Source organism: Lycium ferocissimum, chromosome 12 (genome assembly GCF_029784015.1).
Source record: "Lycium ferocissimum isolate CSIRO_LF1 chromosome 12, AGI_CSIRO_Lferr_CH_V1, whole genome shotgun sequence".
NCBI classification, from domain to species: Eukaryota; Viridiplantae; Streptophyta; class Magnoliopsida; order Solanales; family Solanaceae; genus Lycium; species Lycium ferocissimum.
In genome coordinates, this window is record NC_081353.1 from 8,238,593 (window position 1) to 8,255,697 (window position 17,105).

At 36.3% G+C, this 17,105-nt stretch overlaps 2 protein-coding genes across 4 annotated transcripts; both read right to left on the reverse strand.

The window, feature by feature from the left end:
• Positions 1 to 708: 708 nt before the first annotated feature.
• On the reverse strand, positions 709 to 15,341 carry LOC132040875 (chloroplast processing peptidase-like). Of its 3 annotated transcripts, XM_059431566.1 has the most exons (5): positions 14,728 to 15,341; positions 3,312 to 3,449; positions 1,355 to 1,441; positions 1,057 to 1,124; positions 709 to 962 (listed from the first exon to the last, which is right to left on the reverse strand). In XM_059431566.1, exons 1-5 carry the CDS (start codon positions 15,133 to 15,135, stop codon positions 830 to 832), a joined length of 834 nt encoding a protein of 277 aa, XP_059287549.1. In that variant the 5' UTR covers positions 15,136 to 15,341; the 3' UTR covers positions 709 to 829. The 3 variants fall into 3 exon arrangements, 2 of the variants coding, with proteins under 2 accessions (XP_059287549.1, XP_059287547.1); XR_009410806.1 differs by lacking the exons at positions 3,312 to 3,449; positions 14,728 to 15,341 and adding an exon at positions 2,376 to 3,161; XM_059431564.1 differs by lacking the exon at positions 3,312 to 3,449 and having other exon boundaries at positions 14,728 to 15,338.
• LOC132039884 (uncharacterized) lies at positions 7,112 to 10,316 on the reverse strand. The gene is made up of 4 exons (XM_059430431.1): positions 8,871 to 10,316; positions 8,070 to 8,771; positions 7,860 to 7,978; positions 7,112 to 7,776 (listed from the first exon to the last, which is right to left on the reverse strand). Exons 1-4 carry the CDS (start codon positions 9,562 to 9,564, stop codon positions 7,285 to 7,287), a joined length of 2,007 nt encoding a protein of 668 aa, XP_059286414.1. The 5' UTR covers positions 9,565 to 10,316; the 3' UTR covers positions 7,112 to 7,284.
• Positions 15,342 to 17,105: the final 1,764 nt, after the last annotated feature.

The window sequence follows — 17,105 nt, forward strand, 5'->3', positions numbered from 1 at the left end:
TTAAAATTATAGGTTTTCAAATCTTCTAGTTATTGCTATTTTAATGAATTTTTATTTATAAATTTATCTTCCGCGGCTAAATAGCTCCATCCGCCCCTGAATTCATGACCCCTTACAGCCAACTCGTCTCAAGATGATTGGATTAATGTGAAACATTGTCACCTTTGTCCCTTCTATATTGAGATGATAATGGCCACTCTTGATAGATACACATTCTCTCCTAAACATCGTTCTCAACGTGGATCCCATCCCTGTCCTGCAGATCTAGTTGATACACTTTAAGGGATAAATCAGTACAATTGTAGGATCAGTTACACTGGCATGATTCTTCTAGAAGGTATATAAAGGTAAATAACCCGATTATGCATATCAATTTGTCTGAGATATTCTTTGAGCCTGAAGCTGCAAGACAGGGTTATAATTTTGCCATTACAACTCAAATGATATAAATAAGGTAAACACACGAACAAACATTCTGCAAATAAGTTATGGTGTTAAGATTATAGCCAAAGGACTCAAGCAGAAACCTAACTAATTAGCCAAGGCATGTTGAACTTTAAACTCTAGCTTTGCTGATGTGTCCCAGTGAAAATACTTGCTACGACCGAAAGAGTTTTAATTAAAAGAGAGAGACTATACAGGGAGAGCATTCAGCCAAAGGGCTGCTAATTTACAATTTAATAAGACCAGGGAGAGTGCCAATTACGCTTTCCATACAAATGATTATTTTTACAATTAAAAATGGTTCACTCCAAAATTATAGAGTGAATTTAATCGCAACCAAGGGGAAAAAAAGTAAACGGGGGCTTCAATTTTAAAGCTAAATTAGTCACTGAGGCGCTAAACTAGTTCCCTGCTCGTTGACAGCACAACCTTGTTGGGAAACTGTTCCACCCACCCTTGTTGGAGGCCAATATCGGAATATGGATCTGCCAATAATGTTCTTTGCCGGGAGGGGACCCCTGAATAAGTAAATTCATATTTTGGATGTAAGCATAGTAATGGAAATGACAATTCACAAAGATACCTTCAGTTTCTAGACCAAGTTAAACTTACCAGACGTGTGAATCATAGCTGTTATTCCTATTATCACCCATCACAAAAACTGAATTCTCAGGTACGCGCTGCAGCACACGATAGAAACTGTAAGAAGAGGAGGCATCTTCTGTCACACTATATGGATTGCAACCATAACAGTTGACTTGCTTAAAGAATCATAGCTGTGGATGAGCCAAATCAGTGTCTAAATCTTATGAGTCAATTCTTATGATTATTCAACACTTGCTTACAATTCCATTGTTAAGAAAGAAGCAGACTGCCGAGATAGCTATGTTAGTTAGAAAATGTAACATACCACTGGGGTCATTTCATATTTTGGCGCCTCAAGAACAAAATCTTCATTCCTCACAACACCATTTACAATTAGCTTTCCATTGTGAACCTGCACCAGAAAGAATAATCCAAAATACTTCACTTATGTTGCCAGGAGTTGGAAAGGTGAACCAAAAAGGAATATGCATGTTGGAAATGACATCAGCATTATTGTAAATCATATAACCAATTACTACAGTATATGACATGATAATACAAATTAATCTAGCACTGGGGAAAGAAGGGTTAATGTAGTATAAGAAATGCTAATAGGTGTTGGACCTAACATTGGAAATAATAGGATCATAATCACTAGTTGTTATTCTGGTAAATAGAAGATGTAACAATTCTCATGTACATGAAGAGAAGCTGCTAAGCAAGTTTAAAATTTTAAATAAATACCATTTTTTGAGATAGTATTTTTTTGTCTGAGACAGGTTTAAATAAAAAGCATTAGTCCTTCAATTTGTTCCTCACTGAGAATTTCAACAATGCAAATCTACAAATATGAAGTGAAATATCCCAGTCCAACGGTAGTATTTGTTGAATCAGAAAGAAAAAGCAAAACCCTTCTCCTCCCCCTGCCCCACCTCTTAGAGCTAAACTTGGAAAATACAAAAAGCCTGGTGAGTTTTAAAAGAAAAAATCTATCTCCTTCCATCTGAAACTGAGTCGCTTATTTTAGCTCAGCACAATGATTAAGAGGGAGTGAAAATTAATAATCCGATTTTCACTTATGAATTGTTAAATCTATCTCCTTCCATCTAAAACCGAGTCGCTTACTTTAGCTCAGCATAATGATTAAGAGGGAGTGAAAATTAATAATCCGATTTTCACTTATGAGTTGTTTCTTGTTGCTTACGGAAAAAACGCAAAACCTGCCCCCTACCACCTTTATCAGACAAGTGTGACCATGCATTCTCCTGAAAGGGAGGAGACTGGAGAAGCATCTTAATCTTACAAAATCAAGTAGTTATCAACAATGCATTATTGGTTGCTATTACCAGAGGCGGACCCACGTGTTATGGTTGGAGCCCACTGGCACCCATGAGCTTGGCTGGAAATCTGTGTATATAGAGAATTTTCCAAATTTTAGCTATATAGAAAAATTGGCACCCGCAGTCACACATGACCATGGGGTGCACCTGTTGATGCTAGGCCATAGAAAGGGTTCTTCCTGCGATAGACGCAGTTCGATTCCCATTTCAACCAAAAACCTCGCTGTTCTTGTGTCAACCTTCCTTTTCCCTTTTGGCCATGTATTTGTCTTTCGTATTCTCAGTTCACCTTTCTCCGAACCCCTTTCAAGGAAAATCTCAGAGTCTGTTTTTTTTTATCTTTTGTGGTATTTATTTCTTCTTTTTTATTTTTCAGTTCACCTTTGTTCAATTCCATGTTATATATTTTTTCACTGTTTTTTTAGGCAGCCAGTCTTCTCCTTTTTCTATTTGTTGCCTTTTTTGCTGTTTCTCAAATACTTTTGTATAACTCTTTCTTTCTCCATGTACTGGCTTGACGATTCGCTCAGATGACCCAAAATTCTTATTAAAGCTGAAATTAAGAAGGAAAATATCTAATAATTTAGATGCAAATTAAAATTAATAAACTCCTTTACTAGTCATTTCTCCAAAATCAGAAACAAGTATATAGAGAAAGTTGGAATAGATATTCCACCAACATCTATTTGATCAAATGACTTTCTTGATTTCTTGGTCGTTTTCTTGTAATTTGTTCGACTGAAATTAAACTATGTAAACCGAACTAAACTAAACTTATTCTGGTTTGTTCACTAATTTAGTGCAACACTCAAAAACGAGGTAGTGCAATAATCTGCTTTGTCGCTGTCATTTAGGAAAACAAACTCAATTTAAGGTAACCGGGGGAAGGCTATGAAATACCATCAGAAAGCAAGTTCAAGTTCACCTATTACTGTTTCGTACCTCGACAAGATCACCTTCCTTAGCAACAATCCTCTTAATAAAGACATCTCCATCACTGTATCCTACTTCCTGAAGCACCGGAGGACTCTTGAAAATAACTATGTCGTTGGGACATGGCTTTCTGAAATAGTAAGAGACCTGTAAATAACAAGATTGTGAAGGAAATAACTTTGAATTAGTCATATATTGAATTGACAAAAGCAGAGGGGACAAGTTTGATGGGAATAAATAGCAACCTTTGCAAAGTCATTGATACGCTTATGGCCTACAAATAGATCTAAAAAACTTATGGTCTAGAGAAGAATTAAGATAGAATTTGCAGGTAACAGTCTAAAAAAGTTAAGCAGCAGTAGCCTAATCTAAAGTAAGGTGCTGCATGCCTATCACATCTCCTGATATAAACATAAGTAATTTCAGATTCAAAACTAGCGTAACAGCAACAAAAACATCATAATTCAGCATTCTTCACACAATTGCTGATATCAAAATGTGGATTTAAATCTAGCAAAGTTTTTCTTGGCTAACCTTTACATTGGGAATTAAAAACTGCCAACTTCATCCACACTCCACAGGACCAACAACATGCCCAATGTAGTCCCACAAGCGGGTCTGGGTAAGTAGGATGTACGCAGACCTTACCCTTACCACAAATGTGGAGAGGTTGTTTCCGCTAAATCCCCGGCTTCGGAAAAAAAAGTCAAGGATATGAAACATGGTATTGAGAAAAATATGACGACAAAATAGCAAGTTAAAAAGCAAATGAGGCAACAGATAGTAATACACATTGAAGAAAGGAAATTACGCGATTACTAAATAATACTTGAAGTAATTGAGAAAGAAAGGGATGAACCCTAATCGAGAAGAGATGAATAAGAAATGATACAGATTAGAGAAAGAATAGAGAGAGAATTATTTCATATTTGATATATCAAACTTGTGATTACAATACATTGATCATCTACTTATATAGTAGTGTTAAGAGCTACTAACTTCATACACTTAACAGCTAATCCTGTAATTAATAAACTAACAGACTTTTAACCACCTTAACTAACTCTTCCGGATTACCGTTAATCAGCTGGTTAAGCTGAATAGACCAAACTACCCCTGAAGCTTATTCTCTGCATTTCTGTGCTTCTACACTTCCCCTCAAACTAGGTCTTGGCCCTCTTGGGCATTGTAAAGATGTTGAACAGACCAAGCTTGGAGCACAGATATTCATGTTGCACTTTTGTAAGTCCTTTAGTTAGAACATCAGCAGGTTGATCTTGTGTAGAAATGTACTTTGTTGACACCATTCCTTTTGTGATTTTTTCTCTTATAAAATGGCAATCTATTTTCATATGTTTGGTTCTTTCATGATACACAGGATTTGCTGCAATTTGTATAGCAGATTTGCTATCACCGAAAATCTCTACTGGACTGTTTACTTCAATACCAAGTTCCTTGATCAATCCTAGAATCTAGATAAGTTCAGAAATGATTGCTGCAATGCTTCTATATTCTGCTTCAGCAGAACTTCTTGACACAGTTGTTTGCTTCTTTGATTTCCAAGCAATCAATGAGTCCCCTAGCTTGATCATATAACCTATTACAGACTTGCTTGAAATAGGACAAGAAGCCCAATCAACATCACAATAGGCTGATACAATCTTCTTACTAGAACTAGACAGAAGAATCCCTTTACCAGGTTGATTCTTCAGATACCTTATAACCTGAGTGCAGCCTCCATATGAGATTGTTTAGGTTGTTGCAGAAATTGACTCAGATTCTGCACACTGAATGAAATGTCAGGTCTTGTCATGGTTAAGTACAACAATTTTCCAATTAACCTCTGATAAGCACCTAGATTAGTAGGTGGATCCTTCTGAGTAGAATTTCCCAGATGTTCACAATACTCTCTTGTAGTTAGTTTTACATTTGTATCTATAGGAGCAATTGCTGGTTTAACTGCTGAAAGGCTAGTCTCAGAATTAACTTCCATTGCATACTTCCTTTGATGCATGAGTATACCCTCCTTAGATCTAGCAAATGCTATACCAAGAAAGTACTTTAGTTCACCAAGATCCTTCATTTTGAATTTTTGTTGTAATGCAGCTTTGGTGTCATTAATCAGTTTGAGACTGCTTCCTGTGATGAGCATGTCATTAACATACACAAGTACAATAGTAACACCTTCTGCTGATTTCTTAATGAGCAATGAATGATCATCCTCACTCTGATTAAACTGATCACTTAGCAGTGCTTCTGTCGATTTGACATTCCATTGTTTAGGACCCTGTTTCAGTCATACAAGGATTTTATGAGTCTACATGCTTTGTTCTCCCCCTGACTCTTAAAACCTTGTGGAAGTTCCATATAAATTTCATCAAACAAATCCCTTGCATTATATACATCCATTTGATGTATATGCCACTGATTAACTGCAGAAATCGCCAACACTGTCCTGACTGTTTTCATCTTAACTACAGGTAAAAAAATCTCTTGATAGTCTATTTCTTCCTTTTAACTATAGCCTTTGGCTACGAGTCTTGCTTTAAATCTTTCAACTTCCGCAGATGCCTTATATTTAACCTTAAAAATCAATTTGCATCCTAGAGGTATTTTGCCATCTGGTATAGTTACTACATCCCAAGTGTGGTTACTTTCTAAGGCTTCAATCTTATGTCTGTATCCAAGGTGACTAGAGAACTAGGCTGCTCAGTCAATCTCTTCCCTGGTTTTTGTGTATTTTAGGATCTTTACACTGGGAAGTTGACTAATAAGAGGACCACTCGGCTACCTACTTAGGGATGGCAATAGGGCGGTGCGGGTCGAAATTTTTTAAAAATAATTTTATGCGGGGCGGGTGTGGGTGTGGGTTAGGGCTTAAAATATTTACAAAATTACAATTTTGGCTTATTTTCTTCGCAACCTTGTTCTTCCTCTCTAACAGTCGGCTATCTCTTACTCTCTGAAGGACGAGGTCTCTGCTAAAAGCCTAAAACATCTCTTCCTCGTTTCTCTCTCTGAAGGTAAATGTCTAAACCTCTCTTCCTCTCTCGGCTCTGCTATTTCGTTCTTGATTTCTTTGTACTTCTCTTTTATGATTGATTTCTTGTTTTTGTTCTCTTTATTTGATTTGAATCTATCATGGTCTGAACCCAATTTTATTTTTCTTGATAAATTTTAGGGATTTGTGACTTGGGTCTCTTTTATTTCATTTAAATTCTTCATAAAATTATCTAGTTCACTGTTGGCATTTGTCAGCTTGAAGGTGTTTGTTTATTTTTGTCATTGAGGGGAATCTTCACATTGAAATCAATAGAGACGTCAAACGGGTGTTTTCTGAAATGGTCGAGCATGTTCTTATTATTTAAAGAAGTTGTCTTTCAATTCCAGATTCCCATTTTTTGCAAGTCTACAATCATAGATTTATATGTAACTAATTTGTGTTAGCAATTTTGTTTATGTATTTGTAGTTGTAGATAAGCATGGAATCTCAGAATGAAGAAAATCCGGTTTGTTCATCTTCCAGTACTCTTCCTCTACCCATTGAGGGTGAGAGCCAAAGGTCTTCTCAAATGAACGAAGTTACTGAATTTGAGAAAAGGAAATTGAAGTCTAAAGCATGGAGACATATTAAACCGATGAGCGTTAATGGTATTCGCTATGGTGTTTGCAGTGTTTTGGACGGCGCGCGGCGACAAAAGGCGCCAAGGGCCTGCCTCGCCTTAAGGCGCGGCGCGCGGCGAGGCGCTCGCCTTTTTGAAGTGCGGCGCCAATAAATACCAAAAAATTAAAATATTTAATTGTATATGTAAATAATCAAAATCTCACTAGCAATAACATATTAGCAAATATTTCAATTCAAAAATTAAAGGTAGATAGTAGATACTAAGAGTCTAGAACTTGAATGAGTCAATGACTCAATAATTCATAAGTGACAAGACAAGCAACACTAAAATTAAAGCAATAGTGCAATACTAAAAGTCTATTCAAATTCAAGATCTTCAAGATTTCCAAATTCTTGATATCCAAGATTCTCAACATTATATTGCTCCTCATCTTCTTCCTCCTCGGGCTCGGTCTCGGTCTCAGTCTCGGTCTCGAACTCGGAGTTTTCATCTTCATCAATTAAGCACCGAGACCGAAGTGAGCTTGTAGCAGTAGTAGCTCCTCTTTTGCCCTTGTTATGTGACCCTGAACTTGAAGAACCGCCCCTAAGACCATAGATATTCTCCTCAACTCCAGACGCCCTAGAAACAGTACCCCAATCAAGATCACATCCCTCATATACTAGTTCCTCTTCTTCATTTTGGGGGCATCCAATTAACCATTCATTTGCTTCGTCAATATTATCCAACAGAATTGGATCAACGGTATCGCCAACATCATAACGACGCCTCAATGTTCTATTGTACTTAATGTACACTAGATTGTTGAGACGCGATAGTTCAAGCTTATTCCTCTTTTTGGTATGAATCTACGCATAAGTTGTAGAAACTAATTAGTAGATACTAATAATAATGTATTTAGAAATTAGAATATAATAAATCTTCTTCTCACATGTTCAAACACGCTCCAATTTCTCTCGCATCCGGATGCGCTACAAGTTAAACTTAATACTCTTATGGCAAGCTGTTGCAAGTTTGGGGTATGATTACCAAATACCGACCACCATTCAGCTATAAAAAAAATAAATTAAAGGTTTAATAATTATAAATAAGTCAAATAACTTAAGTAAAGCTATAAAAATAACTAAATCAACCCACTTACAAGGGGATGTTTTGTCTCTGTTTCTTATAGCCTGAGGCATACCAAAAGTCCCCATTGCATGTTTATACATATGAAGCTCTTTGATGAGAGCATCTTGTGTTCCATTAGGGACCATCTTACCAACACATTCAAGGTAACCTTGCCACACTTCTGTTGATAAAGTCTTATTTTGATAATTAGTGTAAAACATTCCCGGGTTCAAAATATGGCCTGCTGCATGCAAAGGTCTATGAAGTTGGTCCGTCCACCGCCGATCAATGATTTCGAAAACTTTCTCATATTGCTTCCGATCACCATGAAAACCCTTTTCAATAGCTTCTTTGGCTCTATCCATTGCTTCATAAATATAGCCCATTGATGGTTTTTTTTCTCCATCCACCAAGCGAAGCGCTACTATCAAAGGAGAACCAACTTTAAGTGCCCTAACAACATCATTCCAAAAAGATGTAGAAGTAAGATGTCTGACAACTTCTTTTCCCAAAAGTTCCTTTGCAAATCTACTTTCTGTCCATTCGGTTGAGAAGATCATAGTTCTCAAGTTTTTCTTTTGCATGTAAAAAGATTGCAAAGTTAAGAAGGCCGTTGCAAATCTTGTCTTAGCCGGTTTCACCAAATTTCTTTGTTTTGTATATCTTCTCATCATGTTCAACAACAATGGCCTCATTGCTATGTAAGAATGTATCTTAATGGCCTTCTGAAAAACTGTAAAAGCAATATTTTAGTAGCTAAGTAAGCTAAGTAATAAGTAATAAGCAATAAGCATATAGTATAAGCTATAAAGAAAGAGCTATTTTTTTTCACCTGAAGCATACGGGTTTATTTTGAAGATGTCACCAAACATCAAATTGATACAATGTGCAGCACATGGAGTCCAATAAATGTGCGGGTACACACCCATTATCATGTCACCGGCTTTAACATTCTCGCTAGCATTATCGGTAACAACTTGTATAACTTTTTCCGGTCCAATTTGCTTAATAGTCTTCTCAAACAAGTTGAACATCTTGGTGGAATTTGTAGATTCATCACTAGCATCGACTGACCCAAGAAACACACTACCTAATGGAGAATTGACCAAAATATTGATGATCATTTTTCCATTTCGTGCTGTCCACTTGTCCATCATAATTGAACACCCAAACTCTGTCCATTTCAATTTATGTTCCTCAATAATCTCATCTATCTTCTCCACCTCTTTTTTTAGATGAGTAACTCTAATTTCGTGATAGGTAGGAGGTTTCATTCCTGGGCCATATTGTCCTATGGCCTCAATGTATTTATCAAAACTTTTGTGATTTACACAATTAAAAGGGAGCCCTGCATCATATACCCATACTGCAAAAGCACTTACAGCGCGATCTCTTAGCAACTTCTTGGATGCATCAGACGCTGCCGTGCTACTGCTTCCCTTCCCCTTTGATGTTTGCGGGTAATAAAGATTCATGGGACCTTTCACATTGGCAGTCCGTGCCGTGGATGATGCATTGGATGACATTTTTTGACTTTTTGAGGAGGAGGCATCATTTCATCATCTTCATCAGAGAGATTAGCCAAGGATGGTTGGTGCAACATTTGAGTTTTTAACAACTGTTTACTTTCAACATACTTTTTTACTTCTTCCCTAATTTCGGGCGGACAAACTCCACATTTTTTTACATTTCGTAACCACCAATTAAATGTTGTTTGTGTCGAGTAATTCCGCCATTGAAAGTTTCTCGACAAAAGATACATGTGACTGAATCTTTTGTTGGGCCTTTGATACCATAATTCCAACCTATGTCTTTTTTGCTAGCGTCCGACGATTCCATTGAATTTGAACCTACTGTTTATAACTGTATAGCAAAATTTAAACAATTATTGAACAGAAAAAATAGGAGCAAAACAACCACTGCCTCACTGGTCCAAACAGAGAAAAAAAAAACAGAGGAGAAAAAAACAGAGCAATTAACAGAGGTGAAAAAAACTGAGGGTAAAAAAACAGAGGAGAAAAAACAGAAAAAGAAGAAGAGAATAGAAGAAGGAAAAAAAAAAAAAAAACCAGAGGTGGCCGGAAATAGGCCAGTTGTCGCCGGAAAAAAAGAAGAAGAAAGAAGAAGAACAGATGAAGAAGCAGAAGTCAAAAATACAGGAGGAAGAAAGAAGAAGAAAGAAGAAGAACTGAAGAAAAAGAAGAAGGAGAAAGAGACATACCTGAAACCTTGAAGGAGAAGAGAGAAGGAGGCAAACAAAAAACCCTAGCTGCTATTTTTTTTTTAAGTCCTTCGGTCCTCCACTTCATTTAAGTCCACTTCTTTTAATTGTTTTTTTTTTAAAAACCCTGATCGCCTCGCCATTTCTGCTCGCCTCGCCTTGGCGCCATTAGCGCCTTTCTCGCCATTGGCGCGCCTTTTGAAGGTCTGCTCGCCATGGCCATGAAAGGCGCAGAAGCCGCGCCTCGCCGCGCCTCTCGCCAAAGGCGACGAGGCGCTCGCCTTTAACAACACTGGGTGTTTGTAAGTATTGTAATGCTCGTATCAAATCAAGTAGCAAATGTGGGACATCGTATATGTTTGAACATCTTCGTAGATGTCCTAATAAGCCAAGAAATTTGGAAAATGAGAGTGGTTCAGGGGGTGATGATAGTAGCCAACGACATTATTTCGATCAAGATGTTTCACATGGAGAACTTGCTCACGCCATTATTTTGCATGAATATCCCTTTTCTATTGTTGATCATGCAGGATTTAGAAAGTTTGTTGCTAGTCTTCATCCGTTGTTCAAAATGGTGTCAAGGAACACAATCAAGAATGACATTTTGAAGATTTTTGACAATTTGAAATCAAAAACTTCTAACTTATTGGAAAAACTCACAAGTAGAATTGCAATAACTACTGATATGTGGACTTCAGACCATAACAAAAAAGTATTCATGGCTATTACAGCGCATTTTATTGATGATTCATGGAGGCTTCAAAGCCATATTCTTAGATTTGTTTATGTTCCTACTCCGCATGATAACGATACTTTGTGTACTGCGTTGATTAATTGTTTGTTAGAGTGGAATCTTGAAAGAAGAATATCAGCCATTACAGTTGATAATTGTAAATAATGCTATGATGAAGACCTTGTTAGATGAAAAACTTTGTAAAAGGGATTTATTGTTGATGGGTCGAGTGTTTCATGTGCGTTGTGCCGCACACATCTTGAATTTGATTGTGGAAGAAGGGCTAAAGGTGATAGGAGATGGTATTAGTAATGTCCGTGACAATGTCTTATACTAGATAGGGTCATCAAGTAGAATTGAAAGGTTTGAAGAAGCTGCACGGTTGTTACATATTTCTTGTAACAAAAAGTTGGAGTATAATTGTGCAACTCGTTGGAACTCAATATATCTAATGTTGAAAACGGCCCTAGACTACAAAGATGTTTTTATGAAGTTGAGTCCAACCGACACTAGTTATCGTTGTTATCCAATTGAAGGGCAGTGGAGTGCAGCAGAAGAAGTTTGTGATAAGTTGAAGCTTTTTTACCATATACTGAACAATTCTCAGGAAGATAATATCCAACCTCAAGTCAGTACTTTTCAAAAGTTTGTGAAATTAAGCTAGAATTGGAAGTTTGGATTAAAAGTTTTAATCTTTTGATTAACTTTATGGCATCGGCAATGTTGTTGCAATTTAAGAAATATTGGGATGATGTGCATATTTTTATGGGTGTGGCTGCTATCTTTGATCCGAGGTATAAGATGAAGTTGGTGGAGTTCTATCTTCCACATATTTATCGTGAAACAGTTGCTTTAGACAAGATTCAAGAAGTTCGAACCCACTGTTTCGATCTCTTTCAAGAGTATAAGAGTAGAGTACATGTTTCACATGGAGCATCTAGTTCTAATGAAGTTGTTGGTCTTGTTCAGGGTGATCGACTATCTAGCTTTGATAGATTTGTCGCTTTGAGTAGGGCTAATGTGGAAACAAGATCGAAGCTAGATTTGTACTTAGAAGAAAGTTTGCTACCTCGAACTCCATCGTTCGACAGTTTAAGTTGGTGGAAGACAAACGGATTAAAGTTTCTACTTTGCAGAAGATGGCTCGTGACCTCTTAGCCATCCCTGTCTCTACAGTTGCTTCGGAATCGGCATTTAGCACTAGTGGGAGGTTGATTAGTCCGCATCATAGTAGACTTCATCCTACTACTTTGGAGGCTTTGATGTGTGCTCGCACTTGGTTATGGAACGAAATAAATGGTAAGTTTTCTTAATGACTTGTTATGGTAATAAAGTTCACAATTTTTATTTTTATATTGATTAATTGAATCGCATACCTTTCTTTTCAGGTTTGACTTCAACGGTCAACAAAGTTTCATGTCCAACATTATTTGATGAAGAGGAAGACCGGATTCAACTGGACTTACTGGTCACTAGCTACTTTGTAGAGGAAGAGAAATTAACTAGTTGATACAATTTGAGTTCACTGGTAGACTGACTTGTTCTGTAATTTGAGTTCACTGGACTTACTGGTCTATGACTTGACTTGTTGCGTAATTTGAGTTCACTGGTAGAGTGGTCGATTGTGGTAGATTTTGCATTTTTGCTGAGGATAAACCTACTGGCTAGTGGCTACTGGAGGATTGATTGACAAATGACAATTAGTTTGCTTAACTTATTACAAGTTTAGTGACATTTTATGCTTGAATTAGAAGGTGATACTTTTATTAATTTCTTTTGCACTCGTGAACAAAATGCTGTGATATTTTTTGCTACGTAAATCAAAAGTATATTTAGTTGTATCTGTTTTTCTTCTCTTCAGCTTTGGCAGATTGGGTATGCTTTACCCATGAGCGTAGCATTATAGACTTTGCGCTAAAAGTTATTTGAGGAAGATCAGCAAGTTTTATTCAGAGTCAAATGTCTTTCATTATCAGACTTGATCTACCAGCTACTTGATCCTATCTAAACCAGGCTTAATATAATCTCAGATTGTATTTCTGGCCATGAACCTAGGCTTATGTAACTCTTTAATTTGATATGGTCAGTGTCACTAGAGAAGAGACAGCTGAGGATTGATGCGCGAAGGAGTTTCGACGGATTGTGAGTGGGAAAAAATAGAAAGAAGTAGGAAAACTAAAACATTAATGAGATAATATTCTTTTACGGAATAACTTCGCCTAATCTGCTACCGTATCAATACAGGTATCAAATAACTTTATCCACCAAAATTTAAGTAGATAGAGTGCCTTTTTTTCAAAGATAACTGAGAAATTTGTTGATTCCAACTTCAAAACTCGATGGATAGTGCCAAAAAATTCTACCTTTCTCCATTTAAAGGAGTTAACAAAACTAAGAAGGTTAATTAATGGGAAAGATCACGGATGCCCCCTCAAATAAAACAAATTACCCGCCCATACCCCATTATTTTCATGCCCCCAGAAAAAATTAAAAATATTTACCCGAGATGCCCCCCAGTTATGCTACCAACATAGTATATAAATATACTGAGATGGTATCATGAAAGATGCTTCAGTTCTTCTCTTAGTCCTCCATGATACCATCATGGTATATAAATATACTGAGATGGTATCATGGAAGATGCTTCAGTCCTTCCCTTAGTCTTTCATGATACCATCATGGTATAAAATATACCGAGACGGTATTATGAATGATTATGTTCATTTATTAAAAATGATACTTTTTTCGAAAAAAAAACCTCTATGATAATATCGTCTTATATACATATACCGTGATGGTATCATGAAGGACTGTTTCAGTCCTTCAATGTGACACTCCTCAGGATCATGATACCATCATGGTATATAAATATACTGAGATGGTATCATGGAGGGATTTCAGTCCTTCTCTTAGTCCTCCGTGATACCATCGTGATATATAAATATACTGCGATGGTATCACGAAGAGGAAGGGGTTTGGCCGAGGGGTATGCCAGGTAAATACTTTCAGCCGGTGGGGGTAGAAGCGAAAATAGTTTGGGAGGGGGCATGGGCGGGTAAATATTTTGTATTTTGGGGGCAATAAGTGATGTTTTTCCCTTAATTAAAGCATTGTGAACGGTAGGCTTATATATACTTAGGAATTAGTAATTTCAATATTCTGAGCACTTTATGGAGAAAAAAACCATCCCGAGAACTTGTTGGATTGGAATTTAGTTGAATAAGAGTTGCGTAAGAATGTTATTCTGACATTTGTTTATTCTGCTAAATTGTTGTGTCTTTTGCTGAAGTAATGTTTTGGAAAAAGTTGCTTGCTAGTATTTTTTTTAATGAAAAGATAAAAGGTTGCTTGCTAGTATTTTAAAATTTTCAGAAGTTGGAACAATTATCAGGATGGCACTGTTTCTGTCAACCAAAAAAATGTGTCATTTTGCTACGTAAATCACAAGGTAGAGAATAAGAAAGAGTATTTTTGTGGAAAATTATAAATAAATAAATAAAAAAGCCGGGGCAGTGCGGGGTGGGTCTATCCGGGTGTGGGCGCGGGGCGGTTTCCGCGAGTTTAAAGGCTATGCGGGGCGGGTTGTAATTTCGCAGGTTTAGACAGCACCAGCAGCACTGCCATCCCTATACCTACTGATATTCTAGCCTAATTCTCGACCTCCACCCTCCACGGGACCACAACTCAAAAAAAAAAAAAAAATTAGTAGCATAGAATCATAATTGAGAAGATTACCTTTTCAGCAACAAGCCGATCTCCAACATCGAAAGTGGGATACATAGACAAAGAAGGTATATATCTAGGCTCAGCCACGAAGGACCTGAAGGCAAGCGATATAACTAATGCAGCAAATGCATTTTTTGCATCATTTGAAGTAAAATCCACCCACTTCGGCAAAACCCCATTTTGTTCATCATCTTCACCACCACCTCCGTTGTCGCCGCCTCCTCCACCGTCGTTGAAATCCCTAAACCCTTTACATTTAAAGCTCTCAATTTGAGCTTTGAAAGATTGACGGTTTGGAGGTTTTAACAAGAATTTGAATTGAAGGGTTTTAGAGAAAGGGTTCAAGTTCAAAGAGTGGACACAATTCAAATAAGGGTTATGTAAAGGTAATGGAGGGAAGAGCTTTACCGTTATCATTGGAGAATCAAATTTCTCTGCAACAGTTAAGACAATTTGAGATAATCTTCTTTACATTTTCCCCAAATCCCTTTCTTTTTTAATATCTTTTTGGCATTTTTTCCTTTTTTCTATTACTCTCTCAGTCTCAAATTATTTGTTGTGATTTCTAAAAATAATTGTATCAAATTATTTGTCATTATAGAAGTTTAATGCAGACTTAATTAATTTCATTCCTCATTCTACTCTTATTAGAATTTCGTTATTAATGAATATGACACATAAATAAAGTAAACGTTTAATGTAAAGAAATTATAACGTAGACATAAAAAAGAATAAAGTAGACAAATACCCTTCCTAATTAATACTTTTTAAGGGACGTGTAAAATAAAAAATCGACATATAATTTGAGAAGGCGGGAGTAAAAAAATATGTTATTCTTTTCTCTCATTTTGTTTGGTCTTAAAATTTCATAGAGAAGGATCCTAAAATGTCCCTTTATTACGAATTCTTCTTGATAGATTCAATTGTGATCATAGAAAAAAGTGAACCTTTGATTTTAAGATATGAAAATAATAAATAAAAGATGTGACAATTCTTATCCACTTTGTAGTAGGATGATATTTTCACCAAGTATAAAAGTTTTTTTTTTTTTTTTTTTTTTTTTTTTTTTGGACAATTTAGTGAAGTATTTAATTTAACATATTTAGAAGCCAACAAGCAAGTGTACCAACACTGCTCTACGTGGCTGTACAGAAAAGCAAAATAATTTGTACTATAAATTTGGGACAAATAGGGGTATTTTGGTACTTTCCCTTCAATTGCAGGTCTTTCAAATTCATCGGTCTGCAAACACGTGTTGTATTAGTGCCACATTTTGAGGCTTTTTCAATTTCTCTCTACTCTCTTTGCTTTGTCTTTCTCGAGAAGATTTAACTAAAGGTACCAAACAAGTCTCAAAATTAGAAATGGTGACAAGTTTGACCAACCAAGGTCAAAACGTACTTAAAAATTTGATTAAGTTAATTGAGGTTCAAAACGTAATTTTTAAAACTTGTTAAACTTTTAAAAAATACAAAAAAACACAACTTAACCCCAACCCATTTATATCAAAATTAAAACCCATTTCAAAATTCAAAATAAAAACCCATCCACTTCATCAAGGACCGCTCAACCGTCCCTCTTCTTCTTCTTCACTGTGTTCTTCCTCTCCAAAGTCAAAACCAGTGAACTTGTTCTTCCTCTGCGACTCCAGCACTCCATCGTGTGTCTCTCTTCGCGGTTTCTCCTTCTACATTGGGTAGATTCTCCGGTGAAGTTTTTTTCTCTTTCACTTGGTTCAAAAGTTAGGATTTTAAAATCAAGCATGGAAAATGGTGATTTTGGTTAAAGAAGAAGAAGAAGAACATGGGTTCCTCTTCAATGTGGTTTATTTTGCTATTTCATTCTTAAAAAACCCTTATTTGGGGTATTTGTTTCACTTGTTGTGGTTGTGTGTCTGTAAATAGTGTATCTGGAAGTGAAATTTTGTTTTTTGATGGTGTTTTTTTATCTTGTTATCGTCTAGGGTTACGAAAATTAGGGCTTGCACTTTTGTTGATTTTTCCAACAAGCTGGCAGTTTTAAATAAATTTTTAGCACTTGTTTGACAAAAACAAACATCTATTGAGGTTGCATGCTTCAAAAACACTTATTTAGTGTATTTTGTTTAACTTGTGATGGTTGTGTGTTTGTAAATATCGTACACTGACAGTGAAATAGATGTTTTTGTTGTTGTTCTTGTTCTTGTTGTCCTTGTAAGGTTTATGAAAAAGGGTCTTGCCTTTGTTTTGATTTTATCCAACAACTTCACAATTGTTGCAACATATTCCTCATCTGTTGGTAAAAATCAAAACAGTTGCTGAGGTTGTTGCAGCAACTGAAGAAGCTGTTGCAACAGATTCACAAGTTGTTGGAAAAAATCAAAACAAATAAGTAATATGGTGTATGTC

Excerpts from the sequence above, each read along its gene's own strand:
- LOC132039884 (XM_059430431.1), bottom strand. The coding sequence starts at position 9,564 with ATGTCATCCAATGCATCATCCACGGCACGGACTGCCAATGTGAAAGGT. Across the intron at positions 8,772-8,870 it reads AATAAACCCGTATGCTTCAG|TTTTTCAGAAGGCCATTAAG; the intron begins GTGAAAAAAAAT and ends TTGCTTTTACAG. Across the intron at positions 7,777-7,859 it reads ATTGGAGCGTGTTTGAACAT|ATTCATACCAAAAAGAGGAA; the intron begins GTGAGAAGAAGA and ends ACTTATGCGTAG.
- LOC132040875 (XM_059431566.1), bottom strand. The coding sequence starts at position 15,135 with ATGATAACGGTAAAGCTCTTCCCTCCATTACCTTTACATAACCCTTAT. Across the intron at positions 1,442-3,311 it reads AGGAAGGTGATCTTGTCGAG|GTTCACAATGGAAAGCTAAT; the intron begins GTACGAAACAGT and ends TTTCTGGTGCAG. Across the intron at positions 1,125-1,354 it reads AATATGAAATGACCCCAGTG|CGCGTACCTGAGAATTCAGT; the intron begins GTATGTTACATT and ends CGTGTGCTGCAG.